The sequence below is a fragment of the Amblyomma americanum genome, chromosome 2 (assembly GCF_052857255.1).
Source record: "Amblyomma americanum isolate KBUSLIRL-KWMA chromosome 2, ASM5285725v1, whole genome shotgun sequence".
NCBI classification, from domain to species: Eukaryota; Metazoa; Arthropoda; class Arachnida; order Ixodida; family Ixodidae; genus Amblyomma; species Amblyomma americanum.
Window position 1 is genome coordinate 149,685,882 of NC_135498.1, and position 21,152 is coordinate 149,707,033.

Here is a 21,152-nt window from a genome sequence, read left to right on the forward strand (position 1 = left end):
GTTTGGAATATACTTCCGGATATCTATAATGTATTCTAAACATATTTTGTATGCATGAATGCATTAAAATATGCCGGAAACAGGTACCTAAAATTTTATGCTTGCTATTTGAAATATACTCTTAAAATTTGCAAAAATACGTCGCTTAAAGCATGCTTCGAGCACGTTCAAATACGTGACAAAAACGAATGCAGTTTTAGCACCTTATTAATGTATTAAAAGTGTACTTTCGCAATTATGAAATTAATCCATTTTAAGTATACCTAAGTTAAAGTAGGTTTCGAGCACGTTTCAAACACGTGAAAAATTATCATTGTGCTTTTAGCCTCTTGTCAATATATTAAAAGTGCACTTTCGTAAACATGAAATCAATTCGCCTGAAATAAACGTCACATAAAGCAAGTTTCGATCACATTTCGAACACGTGAAAAAATATGTATGCGATTTTAGCATCTTGTCAATGCATTAAAAGTGTATTTTCATAAATATGAAATTAATTCGTTCGAAGTATATGTCAGTTAAAGAAGGTTTCGAGCACATATCAAACACGCGAATGTTTTTGAAGGCGGTTTTAGCATCTTGTCACTATATTCTTTCGTAAATATGAAATTAATTCTTCGGAACTGTACGTCACTTAAAGCATGCTTTGAGCACGTTTCAAATGCGTGAAAAAATACGTATGCGGTTTTAGCATCTTGTCAATGTATTAAAGGTGTACCTTTTTATATATGAAATTAAATCGTCTGAAGTATTCTCTAACTTTAACAAACGGGCAGTCCTTTTAATCATATTTGAAGCACTCTTCTAGCTTCCGTAATACTATCTAGTAGTCGAAATCGCGTTTCGGGCAATGACATTTGCATGTTGGCTATGTATTGAAAGTGTACTTTCGTAAATACGACATTATTTCGTCCAAATTATACTTCAATTGTAAAGAATGAGCTGTCCGCATAAACGTATTTGCAGTGCACTTCAAGCTGCCGTTGAACAGTTAGTGCTTGAAATAGCGTTTCGGGAAAAGACACGTTGCCAATGCATTGAAAGTGTGCTTTCGTAAATGCAAAATTAATTCGTGCATAGTATACTTCAATTCTAGCAAATGTGTAGTAGCCGCCACGGTGGCTGAGTGGTTATGGCGCTCGGCTGCTGGCCCGAAAGACGCGGGTTCGATCCTGGCCGTGGCGGTCGAATTTCGATGGAGGCGAAATTCTAGAGGCCCGTGTACTGTGCGATGTCAGTGCACGTTAAAGAACCCCATGTGGTCGAAATTCCCGGAGCCCTTCACTACGGCGTCTCTCATAGCCTGAGTCGCTTTGGGACGTTAAACCCCCATAAACAAACAAACAAACAAACAAACAAACAAATGTGTAGTCCACGTTAGCATATTTCAACCTCAGTTCAAGCTGCCGTGGAGCTGGTAGTATTTCACGAGAAAAAAACTTATAAACGACGTAGTGCCAGGGGCAGTTATTTCAAGAACATCAGAATTTCAGAAATTATCAATGACGTAAGAATCGAGATATGAAAGCCATGATGGATACATTTTGCGTGCTAAAAGTTCAGGTGAGCAAGAATATGTCAGGCTTATTTGTGCCACTGTAAAAAAGTTGCCGTTTAATAGAAAAAAACAGCACAAGTCTCAAATGAGGCTATTTTCAGGAATTTTTTTCTACGCAAATATCAAGCACATCTTCGAATTTGCACAATAGATAAGCATCGAGGTGCTGAAATACTGTACGGACCATCATTGTTATATAATTTAAGGAAGTACAAGAAGTATTTCCTTAATGTGGCATTTTTCAATTTAGTAGTGTCTTTGAAAAATAAAAAAGAACAACCCCCCCCCCCCCCCCCCTAATTATTTTCAAAACTCCTAAACCAAGTTTCTAGAAGAAGAAAGAAGGCGAAAAGAATACGAGAAACATCTTGCATTATTTTGTTTCGAACAATGTTATCTAAGCTGAAAGTTGTAGCTTCTTAAACATAGGCAGGAGCGGCTAAATAGGGGGGCGGTAACTGCAAACACGACTTCCGCTGCTCTAAATTTTCCCCAAATACCAAGACTGAGAGCTCTTCCATCAATAGAGACCATACCTAATTACCTTTGGTGGACGAAAACCGATCTGTGACGTAAACAGGATTCAGTGCCACCGCTATCCGCGAGTGCGGGTAACAACTGGGAGTGCGGTCCATAGGAACGCATGTGAAGAAAAGCTCTCAATGTAAATTTAGTTCTCCACAGTGCACTTATCAGGTTGTCTTTTATTACAAGAAAGCAGACTGCACCATAGAAAGGAACGTGGAAGTGTACGTCGTCATTTCAAAGTCAATGATTTTTTTAAAAGCATCACAGTATGTGCTTGCCAGAGGCGATTTACAAATACACATTCCGTACTATGAGCTCTACCCGCCGCGGTGGCTCAGTGGTTAAGGCGCTCGTCTACTGATCCGGAGTTCCCGGGGTCGAACCCGACCGCAGCGGCCGCGTTACAATGGAGGCGAAACGCTAAGGCGCCCGAGTGCTGTGCGATTTCAGTGCACGTTAAAAATCCCCAGGTGGTCGAAATTACTTCGGAGCCCTCCACTACGGCACTTGTTTCTTCCTTCCTTCTGTCAGTCCCTCATTTATCTCTTCCCTTACGGCGCGGTTCAGGTGTCCGGCGAGATGATGCAGATACTGCGCAATTTCCTTTCCCCAACGATCAATTTACGCAGTTACTATAGCCTCGTCTCATCCTTTTAAGAAAGGACGACCTCATTTACTCACCATTGAGTCTATATGATATAAGAAAGGTTAAGGAAAATTGCACAAAAGCTGAGGGAATGCCTACACCAGCATTGCTCCAACCAATCCAGCATATAGGCAGCTTAACGAATCGAAAGGAATGAACAGTGGCCGAAAAAGAATCTATAATGTATTTTTAAATGAAACGTGAAATAGAAAAGAAAATTAGGCATGATACGCCTGGAGTAGAAAGCCAAAGCGAATGCCTATGGACGCGCACGGCTTCGTAGATGCCCTGCGCAGTAAGGCATTTGCATTCAAAACTTTCCTTCGTATGCATTCCTGTAGACCCCGCTCCCAGTTGTTATCCGCACTCGGGGATAGCGGCGCCACCAAATGCTGCTTACGACACAGATTGGTGTTCGTCCACTAAAGGTAATTAGGAATCTCTTGATGGAAAAGGCCTCATTCTTGGGATTTGGAAAAAATGTGGAGGAGCGGTGGGCGTGTGTGCTGCTTCCGCCCCCTCATTTAGGCGCACCTGCCGATGTTAAAGAAACTACAACTCTGAGCTTAAAATAAAATTTTTGGAAGCAAAATTTTGCAATATCTTCTGGCGTACTCTTAATCGCGACCTACTAGAGGCTTGTTTTAGGAGGTTTAAAAAATTGGGGTGGGTTTTTTCTTTTTATTTTTGAAAAGCACTACTACTTTTTAAAGTTCCTTTTTTAAGGCAATACTTTGAGTCGTTCCCTATATTATATCACAATGAAAGTGCGTACACGTTATTAGCATCCCGATGCTTATCCATTGTGCAAATATTAAGGAGATGTGCTTTAAAATTTGCGGAGAAAAAATCCATAAAAAACCCTCACTTGACAAATATGTCGTTTTTCAAAATTTTTTCTACTAAGCGACCACTTCTTCACAGAAGCACAAATAAGCCTAACATTTTCTTTCTCACCTTTAGTTTTAGCACGAAAAATATTACCACCGTGGTTCTTATATCTCGATTTTTACGTCACTGCAAATTTGAGAAATTGAGCTGTACTTGAAAACGCTGCCTCTGCCACGATGTCGTTTTTTTTTCTCCTGAAATAATTGCAATTTACAAAACGAAATTCACTCTTGGCCTGCTGACTGCTGTGTGCAGAATATATAAAATAACAGAGAAAATGAAAGACCTCAAATATTTAGACAGCTTTATCTTTCGAGGAATCACCCAGCTTTAAAGTGGTGAGTCCTATATCGGGCAAACCTAAAACAAATCGGAGTATGAATTTAATGAGAGAGATGCTAGTCTATTTGAGAACGGAGGTTTTGTAGCTAGAAGAGGGCTTACAGTGGAATAGAAGCACAACCGCGACCGGTTGTGGTGATGACATGAAAACAACGATTATGTCATCACATTTCCCCAGGAATGTATTGTGGCGTAAACACAACTCGAACGCAGGTTCGTGAATAATTAGCTAGTATTACGAGTCTTATTGCGTTTTTGTGAAAAGAACGTACCTTTGTCCGGCAGAAAATCAGAATTGCGATACACCTCAGCGAGCTCAGTGCTGTGATTGATGTGGTGAACGGTCTGCAGGAATTCGATCAGATTTTGCTGCAGATTGCCCGGCTTCTGCAATGAGAAAATCGAAACGAAATGCACAAGCCAAAATGAGCTTTTTTACTTCAGTCCATGAAATCAGTTGCACTGCGCATGCGTCGCCTTGAACCCTGAAATTGCGTGTTGACACGTCCGAATGAAGTTCTTGTCTTTGCAAGATTTTGATCACAGGATTTAAAGTAAAATTTGAATTGTATTGTTCATGGCAAGTTTTACAGCTACTGGCACATTAAACGCTCTTGCGAGAGCGATAAATTCAGTTCATGAATTGGGCATTATTTGCGTTTCCTACCTGTCAGAGCGTTAATGAAATTTCTCAAAATATATGCCGGACGTTTGCGGTTGCGTAGGAGCAGCAAGTTCGCTTGCAATGGTATCAGAAAAGCGTATTTCAACTTCTACCTCCGCAGTGTGAACAGTTCGCTGCAATGTAAAGTGGTCTCTTCATACTAAAAACTATTGGTGCCTGTTAATTTTTTTGGTGGGCTACAGCTACTCTTGATACAAGGTGAGTGAGAACAGCGCTGAAAGAGAAATTTCCTTTTTAGCGACAAACGGAAAGAAACGCCTCCGCCGCTAGTGCTGCCACAAAGGTGTGTCTGTTAAAGCGCTCGTGTTGTGTAGTTCATCTTCGTTCATAAAAAAAAATTCCGCTGTTATTTTCCACCATGTTAATGGAGGCCGCAGTCGTCCATATTGTGCACATTTAACATTTGAGTGCTTTTTTCGGGTTTGCTTACGTGGTTGCATTTTGACAAGCAAAGTTTTCTTAACCGGTCATTATCCGCTACGTGATCGAATTTCAGGGTTCTTCAAACTCTGTCAACCGACGTGTATATTTGAAGCAGTTGACTGCGCATTCGGTACGCTAAGAGGTTTTATGGGAAGGAACTCTCAGTATCACCCGAGAAGACGTGGATCCTGAAGAGAATAACTTGTCTCAAGAAAGATATTTGAAGGAAGGTCGTGTTTTTCTGAAAATAGATGCACCTGGCTAGGCAGTTAACTCGGCAAGTCTCCGTACGCTCTGCAGATTTGCCGATAATTAGAGCTTAGGAAGTGACATCCTAAAAGAAAATATAACGGTTGTTCTTTGCATATCCCCACGTGTTTCGTCACGCAAATCGAACGCTGGGAGCCGAGACCCATGCTCACCCGTGCGACGATGTCCAGATTGTGCGAGCCTTCGCCCATAACGGTCCCCAGCAAGAAGCGCCTGCCAGCCACTGCAGCAGCCAAGTGCACGTTGGGCTCTTGGGTGGGTCCGAAGAAGCGCGAGCGCTCGCTTGTCGCCAGCACAATGTCCCGGGCCCGAGCGTTGCGGAGGCACAGCAGTTGCTCTCCGGCGTCCTCGCGAGGGCAGCCCAGGGCGGTGGCCAGGTTCTCGGCAGCGAAACTGTAGTACCTGAACGACGCGGTCCACACCCGCAGAGAGAATCGGATGAGTCCCGAAACATGTGGTCACCCCTAGAGTGGACCGCGATGAACTGCTCATTTGATTGTGGAATAAGAATAACGCAGTTCTTACCTGTCTTGATAATCGGGGCACGCAGGCAACAAGCAGAGGACAGTGCATCTAAACGCTTTCTTTCCCCACACAACCAAGGACTGGAATCGCCTCCCTGCCGACGCAGTTCACTAAACTAATGCAGCTGACTTTATGGCATTCATTCAAAAATATCACCGACTTGCTGTAACGCCTCACGCCTCATATAATGCTCTAAACCGGGGCATGTTAGGTATGAATGAATAAATAAATAAACTACTGCTGGGACGGCAAACTATACGGCATTGGGTGACAGTGGTCCCACAACTACACTTTTACGTAAATATTACAAAACTTCAAAGAGCAAGCTGCTAGTGAAAAGAAGACAAACCTTTAATTAACCCGCCCCGTCCACAGAACTTTTGATTTCCCGTCATTATTCGTAGGTTCCTTTCGTGGGCCTCCATTTTACTTGGGCATATAGCTGCAGTATGCTGTGTGAGTACAGAGAAAAATGACCAGAGGATATAGTGCACTACGTTGTTGAACGCTAAGGGCAGGAAACGTTCGGCAGCGTGCAAATAATCCGAGAACACGCGTATCATCGATCAGTCACCACCCGCAGCGATCAACTTGCGCTTGTCCACGACTGCTTCAGTGCACTGATTAGTGAGCATGTTAAAAAGAAGTCGACTGAATCGTCTATAAGTTTCTCAAACCGTTACTTTCTAAAAAGCAATACCTGAAACTGACAATCGCTGCGCAGTTGATTTGAATGCCCCCAACCATCTAGTACGAGGCTTATATTCTATGCACTTAAAGCTATGCGAGCCTTTCGAGATAAAAGAAGGCCAAAACAAATAGGTTTTTGGATGTGGTCGTTTTGTGTTTGGGCTCGACTCAAACTTAACAAGCCGGACAACCACGTAGTTAATTTTCTGTTTACGTGCAGCCTGACGTTATCCATATTTGTGACTCCAATTTTTCGATGTGAACTTTTTGTTTATTTATTTATTTATACTGCCAATCCCTTTTTCAGAAATTTTTACAGGAGTGGGTTCTGGCCGCAGAAAACAGTCGACCGAGCATAAACACTATTTCAAGTATGCAAAAAAAGTACAGTGAAGATTATGAGGACAATGAGAAGAGGCATTGGAAAAGACAATACAAATATAACGCATGAATAATCATCACCTTTTTCCTTTAAAAATATTTGCGACAAATTCCAATAAATACATGGAAGTACAAATAGATGGAAAACCCTTAAAAATGTTCTAAAAAGTAAATAAAAATCACAGTTTGTTTCCTGACTGCACACTTTTGTCGGTTAGCGCCAAAAATATCTCAGTAGTTGGCTGTGCAATCACTGAATCATCAAGGGAGTTCCACTCTCCCATAGCTCGTGAAAAAAAGGACAACATAAATGTATTATTTGCGCAGAAATATTCTTGTATGCGGAGCTCATTTTTGTGATGCGTTTCTCTGGAAGTGTTCAAGGTAATGTATGTAGCAGAATCAAGTTTGTTATGCCAATTCATGTACAGAAACTTCGGACGGCGAAGCGTCGCACGACTAGCTAGCGTATCAAGCCCAGTATCAGCATCAGCGTCGGAGAATCGGTGCGCCTATATCTGTTGCAGAAAATGCGCACACTTTTTAGCTGGACAGCCTCAATCGTAGGAACCAGGCGACGTTTGCGTATCATTGTATTGGGCGAATGATAGTAGTATACGCCAAATGTTTGGCTTCTTTCGTAGAATACCGCAGGGCTCGTTTCAGAAACATGAGCCTACGCATCGCTTTGTTTGTTATACGTGATCTACGTGAGCTGTCCACCCCAGATTGGCTGATATAATGATGCCTAAGTATTTATGCTCGGTGACTGTCTCGAGTGCAGTGCTGCTATAGCCGTAAGATAAGCTTAGTTTGAATTTCTTTTTCTTTATAGCCATTGAAACTGTTTTGTCTAAGTTAAGAGCCATTTACCACATTGAACACCATTTTGTTATCTTGCCAAAATCATTGTTTAGGCTTACTTGATCTCTCGGCGTTTTATTTCTCTATATAGTACGCAATTATCTGCGAACAGCCTCAGTTTCGCTCCTGCCTGGTAAGGAACACAGTCCTTGTTGAGACATCAGAACTTTCCACTGCGATAGAGTACAACACTGATCGTTTATCGCCAGTAATTCAGTGTATTGACCTGGCAGTTATGCTATCGTACGCAGGCCTAATACACCTGCCAGCAGCGCGACCAAACCCTTTTTCGCGGATACTCTTTCCTGTGCATCAAGCACGCTCCACGCGTACCTTCTGAGCGGTGACTCGCTCATGAGGATGACTTTGGAAAAGCGTTCGTGGTTCCAGAATTCGTCGCCCGCCGAGCTGTCGCCTGCTGCCGTGAGCAGGTGCGCGCCAACCGACCAGGCGCCGGCCGCGCTGCCCATGAGTACCACGTCGCTGGCGTTGCCGCCGAAGCTGGCAATGTGTGCCACCACCCATTCCAAGGCGAGCCGTTGGTCGTACAGGGACACGTCGCCAGGCGCGCAAGGAATGTCGGTGCGGGGACAACCTGTGCAGTCACCACATTTAGTTGCAGCAGAAGTAGCCTACAGAAGCAGTCTGTGCCGAGAATTTGTGACAGTTAGGGTGGAAAGGTACCCTCGCCTATAAACAGGAGGTGGCTTTCTCATTAGAGACCAGTGCACGCTGAAGCGCATGTTTGCTACTCGGTTCATGAAATCGAAGATGAAAGAATACGAGACAAAGTTCACGTTCAAAATGGCTTTGATCAATTCGAAAGGGTGTTTTAAGACCGCGCACAGCTGAATGCTAACGATGGCATGTAAAAAATACCTATATAATTAAGTGCGCGCTAATATCATAATTTAAAATCATCGCTAAAAGGTATGCCCTCCGTGGGCTGTTATCAAGACATCTATCGACAGAACCCGAGAGTTAAACTTATTTTTGTGGAGGTCCTGCATCCAGACATATGTACGAAGCTTGGTGCTAATATGTGTGTTGTATTTGTTGACCTGCGCTTTCTCTTTCACCTGAAGCTTAACCGCCCAAGAAAACCCTATACGAACAGGCTGAAAGGTACCCTTAATAGCTTTGTGGGCTGAGGAGCGTACGCCAGCCAAAGCTTTGCGTCGATATCCACGCGTAAGAAAACTGTGTTGGCTTCCATCTCAGCACCACGCAAGCATTGTGGATGATGCCTGCGGCCAACGACCAAAACGTCAACTGGTGGCCGACAGCGGGATCACGTGATCACCTAGGCAGACAAAATCAGAGCCCCTTGGCCAACAACCCTAGGATGCAGTGACAGAGCTACACCCAGGAGAGGGTAGATTTATTATACATTAAATCTTTAGGCGCAATCTACGGCAAATTTAATCGAAAAGTGCCCGGAAATATCAGCGATGTCGACCAACTTAATATCGACAAACCTGACGGCAATATCGTTAATGGTGTGTAGCGCTTGTGACAAAATCGGCCTCTGTCTAATATATTGTGTCACGTCTAGTGCTCTTATAGTTCCTGCATGAAAGCGCAGGAAACGTGCTCAAGCACATCCACTGTGAGTGCAAGGACATCCCAGCTGAGAAATTAACGACAGAGCCTTGTCAAAATGCAACAAATGTTTTGTAGATTAGTCTTAGCAAAATTTTTACTATTGCGGTATTTTCCTGTAGCATCCCAGTTTCACTCCAGTACTTCTTTATTCTGTAGTTCTGTAGTAATTGAACAAAATTCTGTTACTTCATATTTGTGGTCAAAAAGAGTATAAAATATCTCGTGTGACACAAACTTTGATATTCTGTCTTTCGACTGGGATACGTTTTTTTAATTGTCTCTCTTTACACGGGAGCGGTGGCCTAGTAGTTGCAGCATCCGCCTCTTATGCGGTAAGTGCGGGGTTCGATCCCCAGTGCCGCCGGGTACCCACCAGTGAATGGGTCTCTGACCCGACCTTGCGCAATGAAAACTACCTTGTGCCATGGCGCTCTTTGGCCAAAGCTGCCCTTGCGCCATAAAAATTCATCGCGACTTTTTTTTTTTAAGCTTCCAAATGCCCGGCAGAAGTATGTTAGGAGGCGTGCAGTGCAGCTGTATGAAACGAGTCATAGGAGGAAGACTCGGCTGTATGGGCAGCGGCAGTTTTATGTGCAGTGACAAGATGTGAGAAGGAAGCGAATGCAGGCCGAAGGCTTCGTTAAGGCTGGGGAAAAGCGAAGAAGCGTTGAGGCGTTACAAGCAGCGGAAGGAGTGAACGGCGCTGAGTGTGGTGTCAATAACTGCAAAGAGAATCGAATGCATGATCATGACTGCACGTAAAGCTCCGAAAGCGGCGAGATACGCTGAGCGCGCTGCCTAACGAGAAGAACATGATCGGCTGATGACGAGATCTCCTCAAGCCATGAAGTCAACCAGGAAGCCCAAGCGCACTTTCCATCTCAAGGAGAAGGTGGCTAATGTGGAGGCATCTCCAGCAGCAAAGGGACCTTGGAGAGATATATCCCCGATAGCTCGGCTACCGCAGTGTTATGATCCGTCGCAGAACGCGCTTCGCTTTTCTTGCACAGCACTTCATGCTTGCACCCTTATTCCACGACAAAATATAAGGAAAAAAGATTTTGGCGCCTTATATTTTGGTATCCCAACATTGCTGAACGGCTAGAATGGTAATGTATGAACCGCACTGAGACGAAATACTTGAAGAAAGCACGAAATTTTACCTAACTTTATATCATGGTGCCTAATATGGAAAACAATAGCAGTATTTCCAGTCAGCGCCAGTGACGCATCAGACTTGATCCAAAGCACAGCTTGAGACACAAGCGCCTTCGCTCAGCCTAACTGAGCGAGAAATTGCGCGCCGGGGAGGGGACAGCGTGGTGCTCGCACTGACACTTGCACACTCGGCTCGTGAGGTGTGCGCATGTGTTGGCACTCGTGAATGTCAGGAGTGAAAAAGCCAACACACGCGGAGTGTAGGAAAGCTGGAATGCAGAAAACAGGACGAACACTGATCAATCAATATTTGATGGTTGAAAACTATCATAAACCCCAACGGCAAAAAATAAAATCAATGCGTCGACAAGGCACATAGCCACTGCAGAATTGGGCCCTTAACGCTACATGCGTAAACGTGCGGCATGATTTCATTTTGAAATGCTGCCACTAACAAAACTACTAACATTACACTCACGTGTAATGTAAGCAGTTCTCTTAATGTCTCAAGTGTGTTAGTGTGTGTCAAGTGCTCAGCTTTCTTTTGTAATCATTGTATACACATTCGGTCACACAGGTGACGCTTCGGCCCCTCTTCGGAAAAGATATAAAATATTCAAGACAGAACAAAGTAGACAACACACCAAATAGCAATCCGGCACAATGTGCTGTGTAGAGACCCTAACAAGGGTACTACGTTTGGCCGCTTGGCAGAGGCGCCCAAGATGCCAAAAGAAAGTCATCGCAGTGTTCCTTAGTTGTCACTCTCTCCATCTTCGCCTACGTTACGGTTAGCGCATCTATACTCTTCCTACAGATCCCGACAGTAAAATGCGGCGTACCGAATTTCAGAAATCCGAATGCGCCCAGCCGGAAATTTGGTGACACCACGACGAGCCGGCCAAGACCGGAGAGCCACTGGCCGTCGTAGTAGTTGTTGTCGCCGGTCTGGAACTCGATGGAGTGGAAGAACACGAGAACCGTCTTGCGGCAGCCAGCCTGCGTATCTTCGGTGCACGGCGTCCATATGTTGAGATGGAGGCACTCCTCTGACGTCTCTTCGTTGTGGCGAAGAACCTGCGCGCCACATTTGGGTGCCAGCAGTTGTACTTCGCCACAAGGATCTAAATGCCTATACCGTGTCCCTCTTAGTACCAGAACGTTTGGCGTTCATTTAGTTTACGGTTTAAGGACTGGATAATAAATCCTTCGCGATGGTGTGTTGCACATGTCAACGATGCGCCATTATTTCTAATAATGGCTCCTCTACGCATCGTTTACCACTTTGCTAGTATTGCAGTAGGAGTATCTTTATGGTCAGAATGTTATGAGCTGGACTGACACCTTTGTAATGGTACGCTGAGTGAACACGCAATTAGGATGCCTTTTCTGATACAAAGTCATGAATTGTTTACGCGTGAGGTTCGCTTCAGCACTGGGCCACGCATTCCGTGACACCAGCTTCAGCTTATTCTTCTGTTACAGCGCAATGTGAACCATATATCAAAACGAAATCGTGTATTAATGCGAAAGCATCAAATGGCTCGTCGACAAAGAAAGTCGGCTTCGGCGTTGAACAGCAGCAGTGACCGCAAAGGTCCCAGATGACGTCACCGGGGTATCAGAGAAAAATAAAACTTCAGCAGGTGCGGAAAATTTAGCCCCGTATATACTTTTAGATTGCGAAGCGAGCGCGCAATCCATAGGCCATAAAATCACGTTGCTTCTTGGCGAACAAAGGTGAAGTGCATGCACCGACTTAAGACTGTATGCTAATGAGTAGGTGCGTCATCAGAAAGAGGAAAAATATAAATAAAAATAAAGAAAAAATGAAATGAAATAAAACAATACTTTCGCATTCAAAGCGAGTAGTCTAAGTGCCATGCGTAATAATTATAAGCAAGGACTCCGTGTACCTGTTCGTTTGCTACCAGTAGCGGTTTATCCTATCCGCTGCTGATAACTTCAATGGTGAACCCAATTTCGTGTAACAGGAACAGAAAGTAGATGAGATACCAGCGGCTTGGCGCGAGGAAAAACAGGAATTGGAAGCCGGCGTCCCACCTCGGTGGCTCAGTGGTTAGCGCGCTCGGCTACTGATCCAGAGTTCCCGGGTTCGAACCCGACCGCAGCGGCTGCGTTTTTATGGAGGCGAAACGCTAAGGCCGCGTGTGCTGTGCGATGTCAGTGCACGTTAAAGATCCCCAGGTGGTCGCATCCCTCCACTACGGCACCTTTCTTCATTTCTTCTGTCACTCCCTCCTTTATCCCTTCCCTTATGGCGCGGTTCAAGTGGCCAACGATATATGATACAGATACTGCGCCATTTTGCTTTCCCCACAAACCAATTATGATTATTATTAAGCCGGCATACTTCAAAAGTTGTCGCCGTTTGCCTTTTCTCTCTTAGAATTTCAGGACCTTGAAGTACGTGTATTATCTATCAGTCCGTTGAACAGTGGTTCATGGAGACTTGAACAATGGCGGCAACGAATACTGGGCCACACGTAATCGGGAAAACAGCGCGGCCAGAGGCGAGGTTATACAAACAGCAGTTCTCAGCACGAGCGCCTGTAGGCCGCCTCCAGAGATGCGTGGTCGTTGGCGCCGGCGCTTGGTGGTCATCTTCATTCTAGCGTTTATGGCTTTGCCTGAAGACTGCATGACCCAAAGAAGACTACCTGCAACGGCGACTGCAGTGAAGTTACGTTACTTTAGTCAAGGAGAAGGAAACCGACCATGGAAAGACAGACATCTCCATTAATGAGGCAACAAATGTGAGGCAAACAACAATCGACCAATATATTTTAACTTGCATGTCTTGTAACGTCATGGAACTCAACTAGCAAGCTCTATAGAATCTACGTCATTTTTCTTACCTTTTCAATGTGGTTTTAGAAAATGAAATGCATTCAGTGGTATTCGCAAATAATATCTATTCTTCACTTGACAGTTGATTCGAGATTGATTGCATATATTTAGATTTTTGCATGCTTTTGATAAAGTGTCTTACAGGCTCCTTCTTTACAAAATGAGTAAGCTTAATATTGACCATAACGTAATAAAATGAATTGAATGATTTTTAACTAATCGCCACCCAATTTCTTCGCGTTAATGGCTACCTGTCCTCATCAGATTATCTAATTTCAGGCGTGCCACAAGGATATGTGCTTGGTAATATTTTATTTCTCATCTACATCATCAGTCAGATTTTTTTGCAAATAATTGTGTCATATATCGGTAAATAAAGACTACTAACGATGTCGGTGAGCTTCAAGCTGATCTTGATGCTGTTTCCGACTGGTGCTCTGCATGTAATATTACACTCAGCACGACAAAATGTAAAGTAATGCGCTTTTCTCGTTACGTAATTTTTGTCCACTTTCATATAACCTATTGGGGTCACATTAACATCAGTAAAATAACATAAGTACCTTGGTGTTACTGTCGCATGAAATGCAACATGGAGTGAGCGTATTATTTCCGTTACTGCAAATGCTAATCACATGCTAGGCTCTACTAAACAGTTTTCGCTGTCGCCGCCATCTGATAAACTATTTCTTTATAAATCACTCGTCAGTTTTAAACTTGAATATGCTGCGCCAGTATGGGATCCTCATACAGATTTGTTAACCAATGGTCTCGAACCGGTTTAGAATTGCTTAGCACGTTTCATTCTCAGTGACTGTAGTCATTCATCAGGAGTAACAATCATGAAAAGTACGTTATCACTATAACCTTTGTCGCTACACAGAAAAACCTCCTGCTTTTGTAAATTCTTTAGAATGTATCACGCTAATCAAACCATGAAGAATGCACTTATCACGCCACCGGCATACGGCTCATCGCGTGTCGATAACCCTTGTAAAATAGAAGTACCTCGCTTTCGAACTGCATCTTATATTGTTTGGGGTTAGTTCTGCAGCAGGAACGATGGGCCATAAACAGAAAAAACACCAGAAACCAGCACTAGCACTAGCCACAGCGTCCTTGTCGTCGTCGTCTACTGTACAGCGACAGACCAACTTCCACTTCGCTTCGCGCCTATGTACCGTAACACTACCCCCTCTCCCTTCGCCCCGCTGGAGAAGGCATAGTCCCGAGGTGCCCTAGGTGTTGGGTACGAGTGGTAGGGTTTGAAACGGGCGACGTGCACAAACTGTGTGGAGGGGGCCACGGAAGGAGATTGGGGGCGCAGTGGCGTGAGTTCGTAGGCAACATCGCTCAGTTTCCTCAAGACGCGGTAAGGACCGACGTAACGCGGCAGGAGCTTCTCATACAGTCCCACACGGCGTACAGGGAGCCAGAGGAGGACCAGGGAGCTGAGAGGGTAGTGGACGTCACGATGATGAAGGCTGTAACGAAGTTATTGAGTGGTCTGAGAACCATGGAGACGATCCCTAGCGATTTGGCAGGTGGCGGCAGCACGAGCAATAGCGGCACAAGCATAGCTGCTGGTAGAAGGGTCTGAAAGCAGTAAGCTCTCAAAGGGTAGCAACGGGTTGCGGCCAAAGAGCAGGTAGAAGAGGCAGTATCCGGTGGTATCATGGTGTGAGGAATTGTAGGCGAACGTCACGAAGGGTAAACCGACGTCCCGGTCACGATGGTGGTCGGAGACATATATGGGCAGCATGTCCATCAGGGTGCGGTTAAGGCGCTCAGTAAGGCCGTTTGTTTGGGGATGGTAGGCCGTCGTGAACTTGAGACGGGTGGAGCAGGAGCGGAGAAGGTCGTGGACCACTTTAGAAAGAAAGCAGGGGCCTCGATCTGTATGCAGATAACGAGGAGCGCCATGAAGCAGGACGACGTCATGAAGAAGAAAGTCGGCGACATCGGAGGCACAGCTGGTCGGTATAGCACGCGTGATAGCGTACCGGGTAGTGTAATTGGTCGCAATGGCAATCCGCTTGCTCCCGGAAGTTGATGTGGGAAAATGCCCAAGCAGATCGAGACCAACGCGGAGAAATGGGTCAGTCGGAATGTCGATGGGCTGAAGCGGGCCACTCGGCGGGAGAGGGGGCGTTTTCCGGCGCTGACATTGATCGCAGGCAGCAACATAACCGCTGTTACGTTTCGCCTACGACGCGCGGTATAGCCGGCACGGATGCAACGGACGCCGGGGCTTCGTTCAAAGTGGCGGTCACTCTGGCCCGTTCAGTGCTGCCGCAACGCCTCCCGCCAAGCGCGTCCAGGCAGGTTTCAATGCCATGTGTCTTCGTGTGTGCGTGTGTGTGTGTGCATGTTGGTGCCCACGCTTGTCAAAGCGCGGCAGCCGGGGAGAGGAGCTCCCCAACTGGGAGGCGAGGAGGTCTGACCGGCGCCGGCCCGGCGGACGCGCCACGTCACGTCTCAACATGTCCGTGCGTCGCCGTCTCGGGCGCCTCATCCCGAGCCGTTCCTTCTTGCCCTCGACTCCGAGGGTATAAAGGCAGCTGCCCCAAACGCCAAGGAGAGGCTTCGATTTCTTCCGTCGAGTAACGTGGTCGCCCTGACCGGCTGCTGTTTTGCGATGCTAGAACAAACAAGTTGTTCTGTTGGCAGTCGACTCATCTTTTGCCAGGACCTTCGGATGTTTCCAGCTGTGCCCCAGGCCGCCAGGCCAACGCTACCCTTGGGGCTTGCAACCCATTTGCAACACCGCGGAAAGAGCGGTAAAGGCCAGGCCAGAAGAACCGCCGGCGCACACTGTCGTACGTGCGGGACACGCCGAGGTGCCCTGCAGTAGGAGCGACATGATGCTGGGCAAGGACTGCGGAGCGGAGATGCGTCCGGACGATGAGCAAGAGGTCGGCGCCATCAGGGTGCATATTGCGACGGTGCAGAATATCGTTATGTAGGACGAACAGGCTCTGATCCGGATCTGAAGTGCCGCTTCGGAGACGGTCAATTATAGGGCGCAGAGATGGATCACGGCGCTGCTCGTCGCCGGTGTGTAGAAAGTCCGAGATAGAGAAAACAGAATCGTCGGTATCATGGTTGTGGGGATCAGGAGGATCGACAGTATGGCGGGACAGTTAGTCTTTTGGTGCAACTGGCCGAACTTGTAAACAACAGTAAATGTGTATTCCTGCAAGCGCAAGGCCCAGCGACCCAGTCGGCCTATGGGGTCTTTAAGAGAGGAGAGCCAACACAAGCCATGGTGGTCCGTAAGGACGCAGAAGGGCCGCCCAAACAAATAAGGACGGAATTTTGTTAGCGCTCAAACAAGTGCAAGGCACTCCCGCTCAGTGATGGAATAGTTACGTTCAGAGGGAGATAGCAGGCAGCTGGCGTAAGCAATGACACGATAGTGGTCGTGCTGGCGCTGCGCAAGGATGGCCCCAATACCATGGCCACTTGCGTCGGTGCGAAGTTTCGTAGGCGCAGAGGGGTTGAAATGAGCCAGCACAGGCGGAGCAGTGAGGGCGGCAAAAAGTGCGGTGAAGGCGCGAGCTTCGTCACGGCCCCAGGAGAGAGGCACATCTATCTTCAGGAGGGTGGTAAGGGGACGGGCCGTGTCGGCAAAGTTCGGGATAAACCGGTGGAAATACGAGCAGAGCCCGTGGAAACTGTGCACATAGGTTGAGGGACGGGGGGTGGGGAACTCGCGGACGGCACGAACTTTGTCAGGGTCGGGCTTGACAGCGGAAGCATCGCCAAGTGGCCGAGAACCTTACTTTGGCGCTGGCCCACGCTGCACTTCTTGGAGTTGAGTTGGAGACCGGTGCGGCGGAAGACGGCAAGGATAGTACAAAGACGGTGTTGGTGGCTTTCGAAAGTTGGAGAGAAAACGACAACGTCATCTAGGTAGCACAAGCACGTCGTCCATTTGAAGCCACGCAGGAGCGAGTCCATCATACGCTCGAAGTTGGCAGGAGCGTTGCAGCGGCCGGAAAGCACGACTGAATTGGTACAGGCCGTCGGAGGTGACAAAGGTCTTCTCACGATGCCGTTCGTCAAGAGCGGTTTGCCAGTAGCCTGAACGGAGATCAATAGAAGAAATAGCTGCACCGTGCAGGCAGTCGAGGGAGTCATCGATTCTCGGAAGAGGATAAACTTCTTTCTTTGTTATTTGATTAAGATGGCGATAGTCTACACAGAAGCGTAACTAATAATTATAATAATAATAATTGGTTTTGGGGGAAAGGAAATGGCGCAGTATCTGTCTCATATATCGTTGGACACCTGAACCGCGCCGTAAGGGAAGGGATAAAGGAGGGAGTTAAAGAAGAAAGGAAGAAAGAAGTGCCGTAGTGGAGGGCTCCGGAATACTTTCGACCACCTGGGGATCTTGAACGTGCACTTACATAGCACAGCACATGGGCGCCTTAGCGTTTTTCTTCCATAAAAACGCCGCCGCAGCGGTCGGGTTCGAACCCGGGAACTCCGGATCAGCAGAAGCGCCAACTGCCATCTTTCTTTTTGACTAACACCACAGGAGACGCCCACGGACTGCTAGAAGGTTCGATAATGTTGTTCTCCAGCATCTTGTCCACCTCCGTCTGGGTGACATGGCGCTCAGGAAGGGAGACACGATAGGGCCTTCTGTGTATGGGGCTGGCGTCGCCAGTATGTATGTGGGGGATCACGACAGTAGTTTGGCCGAGAGGACGATTCCCAAAATCGAAGACGTCGCTGTAGGAAACTGACAGGGTAGAGAGCGCGTGGTCGTGGTCAGGTGGCAAATCCGCCGCAATCATTGCAGAAATAAGGTCCGGACGTGAAGCGGCCGAGCGGGAATTAGGGAGACCAGACTGAGGCCCAGATGGGAGAGCAGAAACTGTGCATTCGGCCAAAGGAAACAGTTCAGCGAGTGCGATTACACAGGGCAAAACTTGAGTAGAGAGGCTGAAGTTCAGAATCTGAAGGTAGGTGCGGTTGCCGATGACGGTCAGGACGGTGTGTGGAAGGATGACGTCTTACTTAAAGACAACGTCCTTGAATGGGTAAGTGACGTAGGCACCATCAGAAACGGGGGGAACAGGGGACATTGGAACATAGACTGGAGTATTGCGCGACAGGCGAGTAAATTCAGCGGCATGTAAGCGGGGCATCTTGTAATCGGCGCCTTCAGAGCAGAGCGGCAAGTCCAAAGAAAGAAGGCCAGTGGAGCAATCAATTAGCGCCGCGTGGGTCGTTAAAAAGTCAATGCCGAGGATCACATCGTAGGGGCAGTGGTCGAGCACTGTGTATAGGACGGCTGTAGTACGACCGGCAATGCAAACACGCGCAGTGCACAATCCAACGACGGCAGCAGCACTGCCGTCGGCGACACGAACGGCTGAGGAAACGGGGGTGTCACAACCTTCTTCAGACGACCACGAAAGGAGGAGCTCAGGACAGAAATTTGAACGCCAGTGTCAATCAGAGCCGTAAATGGTGCACCGTCCACGCAGATATCGAGAAGGTTGCAGTGAGGAGCGGGGGTCAGGAGAGGATTTTCGGGCCGGGTCGTTGCAGCGTCACCTCCGGGAGCCGCATTGGTTAGTTTTCCGAATGAAAGCCAGGTAAGGGCGGAGTAGCCGGGCGTTGAAGTTGTGGCGAACGGGAGCGACGGACCTGAGGTGAAGGCGAGTGGCTGTACCTGCGCAGGGTCGGAGTGTCGTTGGCGTGTGAGAACTCAGGACGGGAAGTCATCTGGCGTGGGCCGTAGTCGGCACGACGATCATAGAGCTAGGACCGTAGTCCATACGACGATCATAACTATAGCTACGGCGAGGTGGGGAAAACCAACGGCGGCGGCTGTGGCGGGAAATGTGACCGAAACGCGAGCAGTTGAAGCAGATTGGCCGGTCGTCTGAGGTTCACCAGTCCGCAGGATTCTGGTAGCGGTAACGCGGTTCCGGTGTTCAAATCCAGTGCTCACGAATAGCAGTTTTTTGGATAGCGATAATTGGTTAATGTCCATATATGTGGAATCCGTGGAATATATATATGATCGAGCATGACGTACTTGATTACTTAAAAAGCATACAGCGAAGTGTACGCTTCGTTAAAGAAAACATTTTAAGAGCGTGAGCTCTTACTCATCACGTTTAGAGATTTTGTAGGGTCTGCTACCACCCTGAAGTAACAGAGCCATCTGTGGCAGCAACTACTCGTCATGTTTCGAAATTTCGTGAGGTCTGTTACCATCCGGAGGTCACAGTGGCATCTTAGCAGCAACTAGAAAACAGCACATCTCGTATTGAGACTTGTAGCGCCATCTACAAAAGCATTGTAGAAACAGCCACCTGCCGCGTGGCAGTGATAACGTCACGGTCCAATATGGAGGATGGAGATGGACCTATGTGAGTATGACGTCAGGGGACGAAATGACGGCATAATTTCCATTTCTAGAATCCAACATGGTGGCCATTAAAATTGGCTACCACAGCGTTACCACATCGCACCTCAAGCCGAATTCTTGGCCCACCTTGACTCCCCAAACGAAGCAAACTCCGTTCGCGACGTATCTTGAGAGGGTGTAACTCGACAACAGGGTGGACGTGCATCGTAATTTATCTGATAGATGGCGCTAGGCGTCGATCGCCCCGCTAACGCTCGTTATTTGAACGGCTTCCAGACTGTGGCGGCTTTTTTTTTATTTGACTCGACGTTTCGATCGGAGGCCTGACCTTTCTCAAGAGTGATTTGTCTTCGATGATATTTCCCCATTTATAGGGGTTGGACACAGAAGTGGTGAGCGAGAAACGGATAGAGAGTAGGGAAATATGTAGACAGAAGTAAACAAATATATACAACTAAGGATATATACAACTAAGTGCGCAGAAAGTGTAAGGAGCAAGGAAATAAAATATACAGATGCGATCTCCGCTTTGTCGAGCACCGCACACCTGATTATTGACAGGCATGTCGAGCTGAGATGAGATGGGCGACAGCGTGTGTAACTGTGCGGGTACCTTCGTGAAAGAATGCGGGAACTTGTCCTTCCTCCCGGCCGCGAGTGCAGAGGGGGGGGGGGGGTGCAGGGGAACAATTGTGAGTGACCCAACAATAGTAGATGCAGCAAAAAAATAAGAAAACCTAAATAAGTGTTTTTTCTTTGCATTTGGCTATATTGCATCCGCCGCTACTTTAGCTGCTAAGGTTGAAATATGCGCCAAAAATGCACACACACGCAAAAAAGCGGTAACGGTATATAGGGGAGGTGCCCAAAGGAACTTTGCCAGTGTAAAAGATTACGGCATTGAGAGTAGCCAGAAAAAAAATTATTAAAAAATAAAATATACAGACAGAAAAAAACTATCTGGCATTAGGACACCAGAAGATGTGCCAAACAGAGGGTGGAAATAACTACCCAAATGTTGCATGCAAAAAAGGGGCATGAAATGGGCTAGAGCGAGTTGTTACCATTTCGGCTTCTTCATTTTATACTTATACCCAAATTGTAATGTGACGCGTCTAAATATTCTTGGTGTCAATTGCGCTAAACTTGCTTATGTGAGTTTAACGTCCCAAAGCGATCCAGGCTATAAAGGACGCCGTAGTGAAGGGCTCCAGAAGTTTAAACCAACTGGGAGGTGCATAGGTGAATGTTTCTATATTTTTAAATTTGTAGTGCGGAGCAGTGGGAGAATAATACTTCGATTAATTTGTCGCTTAAA

At 46.8% G+C, this 21,152-nt stretch overlaps 1 protein-coding gene across 1 annotated transcript in view; it reads right to left on the reverse strand.

Moving 5' to 3' along the window:
- Positions 1–21,152, reverse strand: part of LOC144120144 (acetylcholinesterase-like) — an 80,307-nt gene that overhangs the window by 15,294 nt on the left and 43,861 nt on the right. The window contains exons 9-12 of the mRNA XM_077652579.1: positions 11,409–11,643; positions 8,137–8,398; positions 5,496–5,745; positions 4,238–4,352 (exon numbers count right to left, since the gene is read on the reverse strand). Coding sequence (XP_077508705.1) covers positions 4,238–4,352; positions 5,496–5,745; positions 8,137–8,398; positions 11,409–11,643 — 862 coding nt within the window. The remainder of the gene's footprint in view (positions 1–4,237; positions 4,353–5,495; positions 5,746–8,136; positions 8,399–11,408; positions 11,644–21,152) is intronic.